We start from the raw sequence: 20,353 nt of genomic DNA on the forward strand, positions 1-20,353 counted from the left end.
GGGCAGCAGCCTAAGCAGGGAAGCCCAGACTTTCCTCTCCCCAGCCACTTCGTCCAGCTCTTCCCGGGGGATCCCGAGGCGTTCCCAGGCCAGCCGGGAGACATAGTCTTACCAACGTGTCCTGGGTCTTCCCCGTGGCCTCCTACCGGTCGGACGTGCCCTAAACACCTCCCTGGGGAGGCGTTCGGGTGGCATCCTGATCAGACGCTCGAACCACCTCATCTGGCTCCTCTCGATGTGAAGGAGCAGCGGCTTTACTTTGAGCTCCCCCCGGATGATAGAGCTTCTCACCCTATCTCTAAGGGAGAGCCCCGCCACCCGGCGGAGAAAACTCATTTTGGCCGCTTGTACCCGTTATTGCCGTTATGTTAAGTACAATCATGATTTTTTATTTTCAAACTGTGTTTTCTTAATGGGGGTGGGGGGCAAAATTACCTCAGCCCCAGGGACTCCCCTTGGGTTAAGGCAGCCCTGCTTGCGAGATGTCTGTTTTAACTAAATTTTAAGCCCTATACCAGGGGTCGGCAACCCAAAATGTTCAGAGCCATATTGGACCAAAAATACAAAAAACAAATCTGTCAGGGGCCGCAAAAAATTGAAATCCTTGTATAAGTCTTATAATGAAAGCAACACATGATGTAAGTGTTTATAAGACTGCAAGCTCTTATCTGTGAGGCGAGTGCGGTATTTGGATTTGATGTTGTTCATGTTTGAGAATATCTGCTTGCACAGGTATTTGTTTTGTTTGCAACAGCCTTTCTGAAATAAAATGTATGTCGCAAGCTGACGCAAATCTTAGTTGACAGAAATGTTGAAATTGTATATTTATTCTACACATTTTTACAGCATTGGAGAACACTAGTAAAATGAAGGCTTCTCAGAGGGAAATTACTGGCTTAGAATGGCCAAAGGTATAGATGTGTGTGTTAAAGGAAGGAAGTTAAAGGAAACAGCAGGCTGTCTTCTTCTAATGGATTTATTATAATCTTTGCAAACTGGGTAACATTTGCTGTGGTCTGGAACAAAATGGCACACAAACAACTATCAAAAATGCAGCCAATATTACATACAAATAATGTGTCACGAGACATGTAAATATTATTAAAATAATATTTTTAGGTCTACTTTTTTTTCTTTTTTTTTAAATGCCTCGTAATCGAGTGACACCCTCCCCAAGCGACCCGTAGCTCGCGATGTATCAAGCATTAAGAAAGTGGGCTTTCTAACAATTAGGAAGGTTAGTGTCATGTTTGTTCTCATACAGAAGCCATATTAAAACAAAAAAAATATTTCCCCCCAATCTTTTTCCGTTTTTATAAATTTTGGAAAAAGCTCCAGAGAGCCACAAGGGCAGAGCTAAATAGGCTCTTGAGCCGCAGGTTGCCGACCCCCGCACTATACCATAGACTAACTGGAAAACTTCCAGTTCATCTCAGCTCACTCCTGAAAATCTTCCAAAATATTACTGTTGCTTTAAAATTTCTGATGTGTTCTTTTACAGTTATCCAGCTGTGTGTGAGTTCCTACAGAGCAATAACCTATTATCAATAATCCGAGCGCATGAGGCACAAGATGCAGGGTAAGTTATCACTCTATTCTTATTGAAATACCAAAATGTACAGCAGACATTTTTCTTAAAACTGCTATTTTAATGCAATGTACTAAACTATGTCCGCCAGTTACCGGATGTATCGCAAAAGTCAGACCACAGGATTCCCTTCCCTCATTACCATCTTCTCTGCACCAAACTACTTGGATGTTTACAACAACAAAGGTCAGAATATGGTTTGTTTCACTCCCTGACAGAATGTATTTATACTTTTTAGATTCCCATTTAATATATTGTCTGTGTTTGGAATAGACAGGCAAGAATCAACACCCATCGTTATTTATAGTTAGAGAGAAGGTCGCTTGTATCGCTTTTGCCAAAATATTAAAAAAAACGCCATGATTAACAATATCTACTGAAACTTTTCGGAAAATGAGAGAAAATAAGGCAATTTCTGTTCTTTCCACTAGATTTTCCATCAGCAAATTTAAGAAAGTAGTTCAGGCATGCACTTAAAACAAACCAGCCATAATGTGAGTCAAATGCATCGTTACAAAGCATAAAACGTGCACACACTGACTTCCTGTTTGGTGCAAAGTAAGCTTCATAATAAAAGTATGACAGTGTTGCATATAATGTCACGTCCGTTTTTCTTCTTTGTGGCTTAATTCACACGATGGTCAAGCAGCTTGAGCGTAGCATTAAAACAAGTGAGAGTGAGTGTAGAGTTTGAGCGGTAAATACCGTATTGTGATTCTGTTTTTGGGTGTTCCAGTCATTCAAATAGAGAGATATGAAAGAGCTTTTGTAGAGTCCCTAAGGAAGTGCTTCATAATGGTAATAAAGTCAGGGGAAAAAAAACAAAGTGTGTCGAAGGAAATGGCTCTTAAGAATATATATGAAATACAATCGGACCATTCTTGTTTCTGCAACGATTCACTTTGTTTGTTTGAACATTTGATTTTTTTTGAGAAACTTACTGTTATGCAATCAAGTTCATTCTCTACTATATTAGTAGTGTTTGAGAGCAGAACTAAACGTAAACAAGAGATCGCATTAGTTCATGTTCTTTTTTGGTTGCAATGCCTAAATATAACTACAAAGACCTGCTTGTGCAAATAAACTAACGTCATGTTAAATCCTAGTAATAAATATTACAATTGTTGGTCCACTCCACCGTATTTTTGCTTTCGATTTTCATAACAGAAACTAAAAACTAAATTTTTGTTGCGCAGTAAAGCCAAGTGCTTTTTTTCGGACACGGATGACCACATTATATCATCCTTGGTGATATTTGTTAGCATCAAGAAATATCCTTAATAGTATTAATAAACTAGATGAATAAATATCTCGTAGACTCAACAACATATACTGAAACTTGATTTCGCTGGCAAACATTGCTAAACAACAGGGACATCTATAGCTAAATAGACAAAATATGAACTTCACATCATAAAAACAATTACAGACCTAAACTGTAGATGAGACTAATATTTGTAACAGGAACTCAACTGCAAACAAACGTATCCTTTTACTCATTAGCGTCACGATCACAGCAGCACGGCACTCATTACGTTAATCAAATACGGTACTTAGCGATGCACAAATTCCCATTTTTGCAAGTGTAAAAGTGACTTTGTGGGTGTTATTTCATGTCTCGAGGGTTCCCATAATGTTAAAAGCCGTAGTTAGAAGTTGTTTTGCTCTGGCTATGAAAATATTTGATTTATAATTAATAACTCCTACTTTTCGAAAAAAACAGGCCAGGAACCAATTAACCGCGATAGACAAGACTGTACTGTATGTCTTTTGTGTATGTGCACGTGGGACGGGCATGCATATTTCCGCGAGACAACGGTGATTGGCACAGCCTGAAAGCCAGTCATTTATTGATTCGGGCCACACAGCAACTTTTAAAAAGTTTTACTTCTAATTGTGACAAATATAGACATTAATTAGTAAAATACGATGTCTTAAACCACTATTGATAACATATGCTAGCCGTTAGAAGTGTTCTTATAATTTTTTGGTTTAAAAAAAGGTAATTTGTAGCCTGCTGTAAACATCCGCTTTAAGGTGAATTCCAACTAGTACTGTTTTTTAATCAGTTTAATCGCACTATTGAATTGTGATTAATCATGACTAAAATACTTGCTTCCATAATGCAAATTACCTTTAAAAAGGTACCCCAATATTTTGACACAAATGCAATTTTATCGTCAGAATGTCATATACAAAATTTAAAAATAAATATCTTACTAAATATAGGTAATTTATTTGCTGAGAACTTGGTAACAATATTATCTAAAGTTCCGTCTGGGTTTATTTTGAAAAATAAAAAACTTCCGCTGTTAAAGTAAAGGAGCATGTGCAGTCAAAATAAACTGGGTGATTAGTCTTCATTAATACATGATTAGTGCGATATTTTTTTTGTGATTAATCTCATGCCTTAAATTTGACAGGCCTAACTCTAACACACCAGGCAGACGCTGCATGTCATTGCGTCTGTATTCAGCAACACTAACGCTCCTGAAGGCAGCATGGGGTGTTTTTTATGAGAAGAGGAGCACCTCATTAGCAAACATTTTTTTCACATGTATACTTGTAAGGGGATGCCAGTAATTGTTACGAGGCAATGTTTTTCTGCATTCACTAGAGGAAGAAAAGATGATAATATAAAGTTGGCAATGTGTTTAAATCCAGTGACTCACTTGTAGAGAGGAGGCCATACAACAAACCCTGATAAATGATCTTTAAATAATGAATTTCTTGATGAATAACTTCCTTGCATTACGAGCAAAGCAGGATAACAATAATAAACACATTGGTGAAGAAACACCTAAACTGAGCATTACCTGCGTAAAGCCATTTTTGAATTGCATTGTGGGTGTGTTGTTATTATTATGGCTGCATGCAGCAACATTACCGCGTTGAGCTTGTGAACAAGGCATAGGAATACATCAGGAAGCCCCCATGTGTGTTGGTGCACTCAGATCTTGAGTCTTTCTTGCCATTGGCTGTGGGAGATGGGGGTGCGTGGGAGGGACTGTCGGCAGGCGGACTATCTCTGTGTGGCTTTATGCCTCTCTTTTTGATGTATTGGTGTCAGCGGTGCCTGGCCTCAGCTCTGCCACCTACTGGTTGGCATGTGCACAAGTAAAGAGGAGAGGTTTGCAGTACTCATCAGTAGAGTATGATTGTTCAAACACAGACAAATTTGCTCAAATATTTCCTTCTGCTTCCCCACCAGCTGCCGTACTCAAATATGAGAACAACGTCATGAACATCCGACAGTTCAACTGCTCGCCTCATCCCTACTGGCTGCCCAACTTCATGGACGTCTTCACCTGGTCACTGCCCTTTGTTGGAGAGAAAGGTTTGAGGCCTTATGTAAAAACTGCTACCCCCATGGATCGTTGCACCATTACCAAACCATTTCTTTCAGTCACAGAGATGCTGGTGAATGTGTTGAGTATATGCTCCGACGACGAGCTAATGAACGATGAAGATGAGATATTCGACGGTGAGATCTTTCTGCTATCAAATTTAGCATTGTTGAAACATTCAGTTGGGGTGTTTGAAATGGCGTGCTTTGCAAACGCACTGTGACGCACACGCTGCGATGATCTTTTACAGTCCAGATGCAAACTACATGCACGTATATTTCTTTACAGCCAATGCAGCAGCAGCACGCAAGGAGGTGATCCGAAACAAGATCCGCGCTATCGGGAAAATGGCCAAAATGTTCTCAGTTCTCAGGTAATCTTATCTTCAGCACTAAGTCTACGCATTTATTACACAGATGAAAATAGATATGTTTTTTTTTTTACTATACTATGGGCCATGTTTGTGTCCGCAAAAAAGTCTGCTGACTGCACACATTGTACACTCAGCATCCACTCAAAGCACAATATGTTAAAGTGAGACACAACACAATACAAGTGCTGTATCAAAAATTGTGAAAAGAGAATTATGATCAGCTTCAAATAAGGTATTGATTCAACAATATGTTTTTGTAATTTTCATCATATACAAGGCATATTTGTGTGAATCAAAAGGATCTATCTCACTGTACATTGTGTGCCTGATGTAAAGGATGCTAAGCGGTACCAGGCGTCTTTAACAATTTCCAGAGCAAGGACCCCTAAAATGATGGAGAAATAGAGCGGGTATTCCCTTCTTATCTTTAGACTTGTGTTTTAACAAACTGGTCCAAAAGGTACCTTGTAAGTTATTGTGCAATACAGTCGTCCCTCTTTATCGCTGTTGATTGGTTCCAGACATGAATGTCTGCAAAGTAGGGATTGATTATAGATCAAATTTTTTCCTAGCTAGAACATAGAAAAACTGTTTACGGCCTTTTAAATATGTTTTTTTTTAACATTATGAGAGCCCTCTACACATGAAATAACACCATTTAGTCACTTTTACACACCTTTACTCCAATATATTAATGCTGCCTGAGGCTGAGCCAATCAATGGTCACGATACTGAACAGCACACTCTGATTGGTTTGGTCTCATCTAGTGGCCAATACTACTTGAGTATTGATATTTTTAGTTTGTTTAGCCATTTCAATGCTTGAAAGTGCTTCATTTAGGACCAAATAATTGTGGAATATGCTTTAAAAAAAAATTAAAGTATCCCAAAACAGTCAGCGATGTGGTAAAGCCGCAATATCTGAAGTGCAATGTGGCGAGGGATGACTGCACAGAGATATTCAAAGAATACAAGATAATGCTGCTATTGGCTAACTGGCAACTAGAGCAGTAGTTGAAAGCTATCTTGAACGCTAACATGAATATAATAAATATATATGTATATTAATGTATTCGTGTTTTTATTTGAAACCTGAAGGGTACAGCGAGGAAAGTGGCCATGTCGCTGCTATTTACAAACTACACTACAGTGTGTTGGATTCATATTTTGTGTTTTTAAAGACACATTTGTGGAACAATTGCAGGGGCAATATAATTAAAAAAAAGTCTTGTCAACCAAAAATTTTACAACCCCCCTGCACTACCTGTGCTGTTGAAGACCTAGCTGGTATTTAATATAAATGATAAATGATAAATGGGTTGTACTTGTATAGCGCTTTTCTACCTTCAAGGTACTCAAAGCGCTTTGACACTACTTCCACATTTACCCATTCACACACACATTCACACACACATTCACACACTGATGGAGGGAGCTGCCATGCAAGGCGCTAACCAGCACCCATCAGGAGCAAGGGTGAAGTGTCTTGCTCAGGACACAACAGACATGACGAGGTTGGTACTAGGTGGGGATTGAACCAGGGACCCTCGGGTCGCGCACAGCCATTCTTCCACTGCGCCACGCCGTCTCCAATATGTATACCATCTTGAGACCCAGCATCCTCTGCAGTGGACATTTGTCTTAGGGCTTTTGTCAAAGTCACACATACGTCCACTGCAGAGGACGCTGGTTCCCGGGAGGATAACTGTGCATGATGGGTGTTAAGAGTCAAAAGAAGGGCGTCAATATTTTTCACTTATTTCGACAAGCTTCAGAGTCTGTGATCTGTGATTCCTGCAGAGAGGAGAGTGAAAATGTGTTGACGCTCAAGGGCCTAACGCCCACTGGCATGCTGCCGAGCGGGGTTCTCTCTGGGGGCAAACAGACGCTGCAGAGTGGTGAGTACAAGGCTGGAGATAAGACTTTCTTACGTCCTTTTTCCCCTCCATCTTCTTCCTGGACGGTTATTGCTGTCTGAAAAAAGTATGAAATAGTTCCTGAAATGTCTTAGTAACTTCAGTAAATTATTGTTGATTAAAAGGGGAATCTCAGGGCATTCATTCGATCTCAACTGGACTGTTTGGTTTGTCTTAGAAGATGTTTCGCCTCTCATCTAAGTAGGCTCCATCCGTTCATGCTCATAGACTTACATTGGTCAGAACTAGTCTAGCGGTTGGTGCCAAAACCCCAAATATTTATACTCCAAAACCAGGAGGGCGTGCATGGGCAAGGATGATTTTGCCCTTTTGCAGTGAGAAAAGCAACTTTTGAGATGCAAATAAGCAATCCTACGGGATGGGGTGCTGGCTGTCCGGGGTCGGGACCCGGGGTGGACCGCTCGCCTGTGTATCGGTTGGGAATATCTCTGCGCTGCTGACCCGTCTCCGCTCGGGATGGTTTCCTGCTGACCCCACTGTGGACTGGACTCTTACTGTTATGCTGGATCCACTATGGACTGTACTCTCACAATATTATGTTAGACCCACTCGACATCCATTGCATTCGGTCTCCCTAGAGGGGGGGGTTGCCCACATATGCGGTCCTCTCCAAGGTTTCTCATAGTCATTCACATCGACGTCCCACTGGGGTGAGTTTTTCCTTGCCCTTATGTGGGCTCTGTACCGAGGATGTCGTTGTGGCTTGTGCAGCCCTTTGAGACACTTGTGATTTAGGGCTATATAAATAAACATTGATTGATTGATTGATTGATATTCGCTGAAGTGTAATTTCCCCTAGTTTGCTTTGAGGTATTGTTTGGCAGACCACTAACCGCCCAAAATAGTCAGAATTATCCACGTTAGCATTCCATTAAGTTGTAAACAAATGGTACAAAGAAGGATCTGTGGCCAAAATGTTTCTTCTAAGACAAACCAAACAGTCCAATTGCGATCGATTGAATGCCCTGAGATTACAATAACCTGGATGAATGAGAATATCCATAGACATCTTTAAAGGGGAACTGCACTTTATTTTTTTATTTTGCCTATCATTCACAATCTCTATGTAAGACAAGAACACGTTTTTCATTTTTTCTGCACTCTTAATTCGTAAATAAACACTAATAAAAGCCAACTAACAACGGAGCCATTGAAGTTGCTCAAATCTGCCCGTAGAACGCTTTAAAAAAACATCCAAAAACCTCTATCAACGTTTGATATACAAGCTGTAAGTATATCCTGTATGAAGTGTTGTAACAGGCACATATATATTGACATGTAATATTCACGTATTTTGCTAATTTCAAGTATACAGCGACATATTAATTTCACAACGTTCACTTTTCCTTTCAACAATAACAACACTACTAATAATGGCAGACTTCATGAGCGACAAAAACGATTATTTTGGGACAAATGAGGAATCAGAACCCTATATTTTTAAGCCTGTTATACGGAGGATGAGCTACACATTTTAGAAGCTGTGTGCTGAAGATATCCAGCTTTTGTGAAACACTAAGCCAGTGGTTCTCAACCTTTTTTCACAAAGTGCCACCGCAGAAAACACTTGTCTCTCCAAGTGCCACCATAATGACCAACATTAAAATACAGTAGCGTACTAGGCCTAAGTATTCATTAAAAAAAAGACAAACGTTTTGTTTACCAAGTATATATAATATTTTTGACCACTCTAACATTACACACAGTTTGAACAGTAACACTGTGTTTGAATATAGGCAAATAAAATATTGTAACTTTAATCACGTGATTATTTTGTGTACTACTAGATGGAGTTCACGTATCACTAGTGGTATGCTTATCACAGTTTAAAAATCACCGCACTAAGCATCATGCAGCAGTATTGCTTATAATGCTAAACAAGAAATACAAACTATGGACATAATAAAACAATCACTTACTGTACGATGTCTGCTCTCACTCGGATGCCGACTGATGGGATGTTCCTATCTTCCTGTTTAGATGAAGAATAAATCATAATCATCCTGCAGGTTAAAAATAAATAAAGATATATATAAATACCCCAAACAAGCATTTTTCGGCCTTTCTCGCCCTCTCCGGGTCTAAGTTGAATGTCAAAGTTGACCAACTTCTCGGTTTATGGCTACAACCTTCTCTTATACAAGTGAGAGGTATGATTTGTGATCGCTTTCACCAACTCAAAAGCGGTGCAACAGCAACAGCTCAGTATGTCAATATATTGTAGCAGCATAAGTTAGTTAGCGCTCTGTGATCACAGCGCCGCTAGAAATAGTTCCTTAACGTTAGCACTTGGAATCTCGCTAATACTTAATTAGTATTAAGGTCACGAGATGTAAATGGAGTATTGTTGGCAGTTTTTGGATGTTATTTTAGAGGGCTTTATGGGTGCAATAGAGTAGTCCCATTAGCTGCATTGTTAGCAACCTCGCACTTGCCGTATTTTACAAATTAGAACGCATCAAAAAGAAAAATATATGTATTCTTGTCTTATATAGGGATTGTGACTGATGGGCAAAATTCTTTAAATGTTGCTTTTTTACACAACCAGTGCTCAGTAAACAAGTTGACATCTGTTTTCACTTTTTAATCTGGGTCTAATCCATTCACCCGAAAAAAGATGTGTTTGGATTTTACTTTAGTGAACAATTAAAGGATTACTTTCCTTTGGTCTGGAATTGTTGACATCAATGTGCTGAGTGAGATGTGTAAATAAAAGGAGCTTCAAGCTGTAAGTTTACAAAATGTATATAAAGGTTTGGAGAGATGCCAACAACAAACTGATTGAACTGAAGAATCCAATGTTTTTTATTTGATATATCACAGCATATCATAGTCAACCATAGAACCATTTTTATTTATGATCTAACCTTTGACCTGTTTGACTTTTAGGATGTCACTTATTTGGGGCATTTTGGTCCATATCCGTATGCCTCGATCACGCTCGTTGTTTTCCCTACATGAATTGTTTGACCTCTGACCCTTTTCAACTCTTCAAATCAATGCATGGCGTCCCACCAAGTTTGGCTCCCATTGCCCAATGAACTCCATCCTAATCCTAACATTTGAGCTGCCTTTTCGAGCTGGGTGGCTGCTGCCTTTCTGACATTTGCATGGCTTTATCCGGAGTAACTTGCTTCCCTCCTCCTCCTCCACCCCCAGCCACCATTGAGGCCATTGAAGCCATCGAGACGCATGATGAGGACAGAGAAGGTAAACCTGTGTGAGCCCCCTGTATCCCCAGACCCCCACCCCTATCCCTTTTGCCCATATCGTCCTAGCACAGGGGTCGGGAACCTTTTTGGCTGAGAGAGCCATGAAAGCCAAATATTTCAAAATGTATTTCCATGAGAGCCATATAATATTTTTTAACACTGAATACAACTAAATGCGTGCATTTTTAAGTAAGACCAACATTTTTAGAGTATAATAAGTCTCTTATTCTTTTTAATAACATTGTTATTCTAAAGCTAACCAATAATAAATAAAATACTTCTTACCATTAATTCAACTTCTTGAACAGGTGCGATGGGTGGATTAAAATGCATGAGAATGTTTTGTAATTTGAACGTTATTTTTAACACTGTGATTACCAGCGGAATTATTCATTACTTATCGTGTTAAGCAATGTCAGCTAAGATTTATGTGTGAGCCAGATGCAGTCATCAAAAGAGCCACACCTGGCTCTAGAACCGTAGGTTCCCTACCCCTGTCCTAGCATATGGGTTTCTTTCTTCCATCTTCCTGGTCTTCCAACTCTCACTGACGCACCTCATGCACATATGCATCATCTCACACACATTATTATTATTATTATTATTATTATTATTATTATTATTATCATCATTCAACATTGCTTTCTAATGGGTGTATGTATGGCCAACAAGGGCATTTGAAATGGGGGCAACATTTATAAAAGGAAACACACATCTTAAGCAATACAGTAGAGAAACATGCAAGACAGTTTCCATGGCAAGTTGATGCTGCATTGTCCAATATTGACAAAATTGTTTGAGATGATGGGGTAGAATATGTTTTCACGTAAAGAATTAAAACTCTATGAAAGTGTTTCATTTGGTTAGCAAAATGTTCCTTAATAATAATTATATTAATAATAATTCATGATAAATCCTATTTACTACATATAGTATTTTTTAGATACTCAATATATTTGATGCATTAATATTAATGTATTTGTAGTTCTCAATAATTTATCATCATGTTAATCTATTACCTTAATTTTTTTTAATTGAGAACGCCTGTGTGGTCTTTTAATTCTTGTGTTTTATTTTTGCAAAGAGAATCAAATATAACAAGAGTATTACAGTTTGAAATGACAAAGAGTTATTGTACTAATCGGGGGTGTCCAAACCTTTAAAAAAACAACAACAACAACATCAAAAAACACAAAGGATGCGGCGAGCAGTTTTCTATTTTCGAATTTTATTAAATGTAGTAAAAAGGCTTTAAAAACTGTATGTATATACTACTAGTGTCAAAACACAACATTTTTCGAATGACTCACGATTCTTATTTATAACGATTCTTAATCCATTCCAAAAAAAATAAAATCAATTAAAAAAAATAATAATAATTAAAAAAAATTTAAAAAAAAAAAATATATATATATATATATATATATATATATATATATATATATATATATATATATATATATATATATACATATACATATACACACACATATACATACATACATACATACATACATACATACATACCGGTACATACATACATATATATATATATATATATATATATATATATATATATATATATATACATACATATACATATACACACACATATACATACATACATACGTACATACATACATACATATATATATATATATGTATATATATATATATATATATATATATATATATAAATATATATAAATAAATATAAATAAAAATATATATATATATATATATATATATATATATATATATATATATATATATATATATATATATATATATATATATATATTTATTGTATTTTTTTTTATATCGCTCCTGTCCAGCCACTTTATTAGATATTTGGGTAGAATTTTACTAAACAAAACCAGTTTTCTTTAAAGTAATACGTAGTTAATCATAGAACTGGCACCCAAAGATTCACAGTCCTGGTATATACCTGTACAGGGTGTCCCAAAAAAATTACATAATTTTAAAAGCAATTATCGTAAAAACTACTAAGTCTAGCACAATGAAATTGAAGAGTTTTAGTGTTGAACATCATAAGTTTATTCTGAAATCAATTTTATACGTGTTCAATATGTCCACCGCCTGTGACACTGCACATGTCAAGTCGGTAGTTAAGGTCTTGCCATACACGCTACAATTATCAGTGCGGAAATTATTCTCTACTTGAGTTCATTATTGCTAGACCAAATCTTGATCTATTTCCATACATTCTGAAAAATGTTGAGATTATTTCAACAATGACTAACAAAAGTATTGTCCTGTGAAATAATGTCCATTTTTTGGGACACCCCGGTATATTTCAAGACAAAGCTTGCAAACTAAGACAAAGTGTGTTTTATGTCTTTGTTTTTAATGCTGTCCTATATTTCTACTTGTTTGTGGTGTACAGCCCTTTGTTTCTCAACTGTGGTTGTTTTTAAAGGGCTACTAATAAAGTTGTCACGGTATGGTATGGTGTTATTAGGGTTGTCAAATTGAAGAAGTCGACGCATGTGATTATCGCAAAAAAATGCATAAATGTCGAGTAATCACACAAATGTATTTTGAGCGCACATGCACCTTTATCTTGATGGATGGTGAGGAGGCTACGACTTGTGACAAATTTCACTTCAAAATACACCCCGTCGGGACTTTAGAAAAAATAAGGTATTTTGCATATATTGCAGCTATGAATTATCTCTAAAGTTTCAAGCAAAAACACGCTTTGGAGGCAGCCGCTAGCAGGAATGCTTGCGAGCAACAAAGCTGGTGTAGTATACCTGCAACAATGTTGTCAACAAAAGTACCACAGATAAGTTACAGCTTTGTAGTGACTGATTGATCATGATTAATCTAAAATCAAAAGTGTGATTTACCTATTTAAAAAAAAAAGCAAAATGGTGTTTGATTAATGTTATTTAGTGTTGGGATTTTTATCTTGACATTGTGTCTTTTTGTTTAGTTTTTCTCATTTTTGCTGTTTTTGTTGTTGTTGTTTAATTTTATTTCTACAATGTTCCGTGGGTGGACACCCCTGTATTCCGTAGTTCACGTTCAGTCGGTACACCTGCTATCTAAAATGTCATTGGCAAAAAATGCTGCCTTTACAAGGACAACTATAAATACATGGTGGTAGACGACAACAGTGTACCCCGCTGGGCGGCATCCAACTGTTTGATACATGATACAATTATGTAGGTGTACTTAATGTTGTGGACAATGAGCGCGATATCTAAAAATGTGTCGCGCCCAACACTAAACAATATTTAGCCATAATTATCCAACTGTGAGTCTGATCTCCCGCTTTGGCTTCTCTCCTCCTCCTCAGCCATCCGTGGCTTTTCCCCGCAGCATAAGATCACCAGTTTCGAGGAAGCCAAGGGTCTGGACCGCATCAACGAGCGCATGCCCCCTCGCAAGGACGGCGTCAACCACGTGGGTCACTCGATGGGAAAGATGAATATGTCCGAGGCGAACGGCACGGATGACAACAGCAACATCCAGTGAGCCTCGGTTGGTGGTAGTTGTGGTGGAGGTAGTGGGGCAGCAGCAACTTTTGCAGGTGTTGCCCGTGCAGTGAGACATTGCCAAATCGGAAATTCAGGCCTCAGAACAAAGAAACACAAACGGGCCCACAGCAGATAGACAGAGGGGGAAATCTGCAGCTAATGTAAAAGGAGCCGAACGGTCATTTGTTTGGTGACAGCATGTCGTTGCACAGGTGGAGCAAGCTGGGGGCTGCGGTGTGCGTCAAAGTAGTGTCTGTTACCTCCCTCTGCTCTATTACAGACTCTGTTCGACCTTGACGGAAGACATAATTGCAGTATCCATGCCATGCTGATTATTTTACTCTTTTTTTTTTTTTAAGTGCTTATAACGAGCTACTCACAAACTCACAGCTCGAGGATATCAGTCTCGTTTTCAGACTATTAAAACAATCTCACAACACCTTAGGATGGGCGGGGGGAGCAAAATAAATGTGTTAGCAGTGTGGCAGCATAGAGCGTTATCTGGCAAGGAACCATATTTGGTTACTTCACACTGGATTCGTCACTATGAGGCAGTGGCACCAGCATATCAACAATGACAACTGATAATTACTAATCATGGAGACTTTATAAATACTGTATGCAGTGTGGGTTTAGTGCTTTTTCCAGCAAGGAACCCAATTTGGTTACTTCCGAATAGATCCCCTCTCAATAAACTAAAACTCAAACTTTCAGAAATAATGTCTGAACTGTAGTTGTAGCATTTTACCCGGCAACCAAATTTGGTTATTTCATACCTCAGTCAATTGAGCGATGGAATTACAGTCAAACCTTGATTTTCGTTTGCAATCTTTTCCAAAAGTCAGACCAAAAACTAAGCAGTTTTTCCCACAGAAAATATTGTAAATCCATCCATCCATCCATTTTCTACCGCTTGTCCCTTACAACCCATCTCAGCTGCATTTGGGCTGAAGGCGGGATACACCCTGGACAAGTCGCCACCTCATCGCAAATAATGTAAATCCAATTAATTCATTTCAGACACCCAAAAACATTTTTAAAAATAATTATGCTAGATGCAGAAAACCATGTGAAATAAAAAATAAAATGGATAAATTAACAATTTACATCACTTTTGACAAGTCCTGTTTTCGTGAAGCTGGCACCTCTGTACTTAATAGTGTTTGTCACCTTTTTCAATTAAAGACCTGGGACTCGCAACTTTCTTTGGCCACGTCGCAGTCAATAAATAAAGCTGAGAGTCTGATTGAGACATCAAGCCGTGAGTGTACTTATTTGGGCAATTGGTTTCGCAGAACGATACACTCGCTAAATACCTCGCGCTAAACAGCGTGTGCAATCTCTAAAACAGCGTGTACTATTAATGGGCGTGTTGCGTGGTATTTACTTAGACTGCGTCTGCAATTGAAAAGTTGTGCAGACCGCCTTATTTAAATAAGCATTTTGCGTGTACCATACTAGGCCTCACCACGGAGACACTGTCATTTACTGCACTTTTATAAGCAGTCCTGCAATGCATCGACAACGACACCACTTTATTTATTTATTTTTTACAGCTGAAGGTGTACTCATTGAGGAGAGGCTGCACTTACTCCTCCTGTAGAGATGAAAAAAAAATACCTCCTTTTTTTTGATATAAAAAATATTTTAATGATATTCTCTGTGAAAAAAACAGACGTCATTAAAAAAATAATATCAAATGACACCTAAATGTAATCAATTGAATTTGTTTTCAGCCCTTTAAGTCCTCTAGCAGCTATAACATTATAAAATGATGTTGCTGAATAGACAATATGTCTAATTTTTTTTTTTCTGACTGTCCAAAATGTTAACACTCAGATGAGGACAGAGGATTATTGTCGGCCCTTCTTCTGTCTTTGCAGCATGAGCACCGATCCTTTCGCCATGTGTGGAACCGTCAGTTTGCACGTCCTTCTGACCCGTGCTAAATAAAACGCAAACCAGTGCTCGCAAAACGGTGATGAGTGTTGATAAATCACATTGCGTGTGCTAAATAATTATATTTGCATCCTCTCTTCCCAGTTTTAATGATCAGCAAATAGTTTGCATGTTATTTAAGACAGAGATGCAAAATGGATTGCACGCCTTATTCTGCTAATTTAACAGACGCAATCCACTTCGCACACTTTTAGTAGATCAGCTTTGCGTGTGCTTTCAAACTTTTAGTAAATCAGGCCTGAGATTACTTAAAGAAGTGAACCAGAAAAGTGCATCTAAATGTTGCTACGTTTCCTTAGACTCTTGGCCAGTTTGTGGGTTTAATCAGTCGGTGTGACTCCAATCCAGTCAAGTAGCACGCCTCCCAAACAAACTGCATCCAACTGTGAATCGGCTCTAATCGTTCACTTCAAAGAGACGTTCAAAAAACTAGATTTCTTTTACGAACGGCGCATGTCTATTCAGAACCCAAATTAGGCACCGATAGCCTTTTTTTGATGCGGTTACCACTGGTTACATTGGCATGCGGTGCCATTTTGCAACCGGGTTTTCGAAGCCCATCCCTTGGTCCGCGCAATGTTTGCTCCAAAAACTGGGGCTAAAATGTTGGCCAAACATCGAATCATACAAAAAGTGGGGTGTACGGAAACCGAGGTTTGACTGTATGTGAATTTGAAAACAAATAACAAATCATAATGTGATGAATATTGTTTGCAGTGTGGGTTTAGTCCTTAATCTGGCAAGGAACCAAATGTGCTTACTTCAAAATGGACATACCCCCATCCTTCCACCCCCAAAAGCATATACATAATGTCTGAACTAATGCATCTGGCAATTTTGTCACCTCAAAAATCTCCGAAATCTTATTATTTACCTTATATTTTCACTAAAAAGTCACTGCAGTGTGAGATTAAACCTCCACACGACTCGCCGCCAGTCATCTCCTAGCTACTTGGAGGAGTTGAGGGTAGAAAGGGGGGGCGCTGGGACACTTAATCTCCTCAACATCTATCTTAATAAGAGAATGTTTGAAAAGCTTCCATTTTTATATCAAAGCGACATTATTATTTGAGCTCACGTTGGCAAAGCATGACCTTCACCTCGCACATCTTCACTTTCTGGGGGGGTTAAAAACAATCCTCCTCCGCTGAAGAAGCTTCAGCGATCACGCCTGTGTTGCTATAGGACCGGATCACAGAGGTGAGGAAAAGAAGAGATTTTGGAATTTTTGTAATAATAACAATATATCCTGCTTGTCCAGCACTGCCTGGTTTCTTACCTGCTTGTCTCTGAAGGGAAAGAAGAGATGTGTGTCGTCACTCAGGTGTGCATTAGCGCCCCCTTTTTTGTGTGTGTTTTTTTGCACATTTCACAGAGATTTTATGTGTAATATCTACACAAAGAACATGAGAACTAAACAAATTCAAAAATAGACTTCGGCATAGATATAGTGTCATTTGGAATAGGCAGCAACCATTACGTGTTATTTTAATTATTTAAAAATCATGAAAAAAAAAAAATCTATTTTTTAAAGACGAATCTCACCATGCAACGTCAAGGTGAGCATTCACACTGTGATCCAAATAAAACAGCAACTGTAAAGATTTTCTTACATCTTGAACTGGAACAAAAAGAACCACTCTGCTTGTTTTTTTTTAAAGTAGATTTTGGAACTTGGAGACCCTAACTTGACAGGAAACCCTCGATGATCAGACCGAATTGATAAGAGACACTATCAGATTTGTAAATGTGATATTCACATCCATTTTTTTAAGTACTGTCTTTGTTATTTATTTAGAGAAATATCACGACTCATTAAAGGGGCTATTTACAACCTTTCCACAGATGCCTAGAGGGCGCTAACTTTTCAAAGTACAGTAGTACCTCAACTTACACGCTTAATTGGTTCTGTGACGGAGCTCTTAACTCAAAACACTTGTATCTCAAATCAGTGTCTTGATTGAAATGAACTTAAACAATTTTAATTGGTGCTAGGCAAACAAATACAGTAGTTGTATGAAGTAAAGTATTGATAATGTACAGTATTTACCTTGGAGAGTGGACGTTTACGGTATCTCCTTCCAGCTCTGTCAAACACACCATCAGCAGCTTTTCTCTATTTTTATGGATACATTTCTGCCGTTTAGATATTGTTTTAACATTCTTGGTTGGCCTTAGACTCATTCTGCTTCATTATGGTTCAAACTAGCAGTTCTGCGCAGGATTAAAATTACACAATGAAAAGCATTTCAGAATGCAAGTGCAATACACATACACAAAGTGCTAGTTATAAATAAGTGTGCAATGAGGTCAAGTTACAGTATTTTAGCAGCATCATTTAAAGTGCAGAAGTATATAAAGCGCAACAACGTAATCGTAGCAACAACATGACTGCAAATTGTTAGTTGCTTCTATGGCACTGGTTTTGTGTGTGTGCATGAACATGTGTGGGCTAGAATTCTGCGAGTGACAGCCGCAACGCCAGACTATAATTCCTCTGGCCGACGAGCAATTTGTATTTACAAAAATTAGTACACTAATTGCGAAAAATATATGGTCATGGTGTAAATTAATTTTGAACGTGCAAGCAGTTTCACATAGATACAGTTTCTCATTACAGCATGTCCGAAAAGGGGTAGGAAGAAGCAGAGCTTATTTGTTCCTATTGACAATTATAAAACATAAATCTGTTCTGTTAGACCACTAAAGGTAACATAGGATAGCCGGTTGTGTTGCTCTTATAATTTTTGGGTTGAAAATTGTTACTTTCAGCAAACAAAATCAGTGAGAAACGCAGCTTCATAGAGATTTTTGGTTCCCAGGGTGGTGATATTTCTGAAAAAACACATTAAAAAAACTAAAGTAAATGTAATGATTTTAATATCACATTTGCTGGTTTTCCATCGTACATCTGAACACTGAGGGTTCCCTTCAAGAAAAGGCAAAGTTCTGGATTTTTATATTTATTTCCACTCCATCTTTCTAGAGAAGAATAAAGGTACAGTATGTGACTTCAAAGACGGACGAAACAGTGATTTTTAAACACAGCATCTATGGTATGGAACGCATCAATGCATGCAGTTAAGTTCCTAATTGTAATGTGTGATTATAATTGTGATACTGTAGTTGTGTTTTTCGAATAGTAAACTTGAATTATTTTACGATTACATTCAATTTGTTGTTTCATTTGTCTTGTTTTTATAACATTTTATAAATAGGCTTCCTTTTTGAGTTACTGTCCATTTTTCATTCTGTTATTTATTGCCACTGCTTTTAATTTTCTACTGATTCGTTGTATGCAGGGATGCCCTTCAAATTGTTTATTTTTCTGTTGTACTGATGTACGGGAACTGTTTAATAGTGTGAATGAATATAATCTCAGTGAAAAGCTACTTTCAGGCTGCCAAAGCATGATAGCATGGTTTTCAGACGTAAATGAATTGGACACCAAAAGAATCATGTGTCACACTTACGTTTCAACAAAGAAACATTGTACTGGTTCTATTTACTGCTGATATTACTATTATTGTTACAAGTTAAGCTTTATGGTTATTTTCCTTTCCTCTTGTTCTGGTTCTTGTATGGTCTACATGCATATTTCTACAAACAATTATAATGGATTTGATCTTGCAACATATTTTATTTTAATATCTCTGCAAATATGTTTTCTTTTGCTGTTTCTTGTTTTGTTTTGTTTTTTTTGCATTCAAATTCCTAAATGATACACACATTGTAAGCATGCCCTATGGGACAAATCTCATTTTTTACTCTTGAATAAAATATGCATGAACAAAATCTACAGTCAGTTTATTTTTATTTTTTTAAATGTATTTCACCCATATGCAACCTTCTACCACAGCAGACAATTTGATTTTCACTCCCATAGAGAAAAGTTTGCCTTTTCAAGGACAATAATGCTCAGTCAACTACAAATATTTTTATTGCTTGAAAGTATTCTTAGAATTTATTCTCGTCACTTTATGCCACCCGAACGCCTCCCTAGGGAGGTGTTTTGGGCACGTCCGACCGGTAGGAGGCCACGGGGAAGACCCAGGACACGTTGGGAAGACTATCTCTCCCGGCTGGCCTGAGAACGCCTCGGGATCCCCTGGGAGGAGCTGGACGAAGTGGCTGGGGAGAGGGAAGTCTGTGCTTCCCTGCTTAGGCTGCTGCCCCCGTGACCCGACCTCGGATAAGCGGAAGAAGATGGATGGATTGATGGCACGTTATTCCAATTTGTGTCATCACTAATTTTTTTGATTGAACACTGAAAATATTGGACAGAAATTTACACGTTTTCCCCATTAGGAAATGGTTAATATTAGCACAGGATGTGACCACGTGTTCACTATCAATAATAGCTGAGACGTCAAAAAGGGTATGGGGGTGATTAGCAATGCTTATAAAATATTATTTTGTTTTTATCTATTT

The 20,353-nt window shown here is 38.0% G+C and overlaps 1 protein-coding gene across 2 annotated transcripts in view; it reads left to right on the plus strand.

Annotated features, from left to right (window-relative positions):
• Positions 1-15,581, plus strand: part of LOC133607623 (protein phosphatase 3 catalytic subunit alpha-like) — a 55,604-nt gene extending 40,023 nt beyond the window's left edge. Inside the window, exons 7-14 of one of the 2 annotated variants that reach the window (XM_061962434.1) lie at positions 1,502-1,579; positions 1,680-1,774; positions 4,800-4,925; positions 4,995-5,072; positions 5,224-5,308; positions 7,109-7,206; positions 10,405-10,455; positions 13,783-15,581. In XM_061962434.1, coding sequence (XP_061818418.1) covers positions 1,502-1,579; positions 1,680-1,774; positions 4,800-4,925; positions 4,995-5,072; positions 5,224-5,308; positions 7,109-7,206; positions 10,405-10,455; positions 13,783-13,961 — 790 coding nt within the window. In that variant the 3' untranslated portion in view covers positions 13,962-15,581. The remainder of the gene's footprint in view (positions 1-1,501; positions 1,580-1,679; positions 1,775-4,799; positions 4,926-4,994; positions 5,073-5,223; positions 5,309-7,108; positions 7,207-10,404; positions 10,456-13,782) is intronic. The other variant, XM_061962435.1, reaches the window with a different exon arrangement.
• Positions 15,582-20,353: the final 4,772 nt, after the last annotated feature.

The sequence above is a fragment of the Nerophis lumbriciformis genome, linkage group LG09, assembly GCF_033978685.3.
Source record: "Nerophis lumbriciformis linkage group LG09, RoL_Nlum_v2.1, whole genome shotgun sequence".
Taxonomy (NCBI): Eukaryota; Metazoa; Chordata; class Actinopteri; order Syngnathiformes; family Syngnathidae; genus Nerophis; species Nerophis lumbriciformis.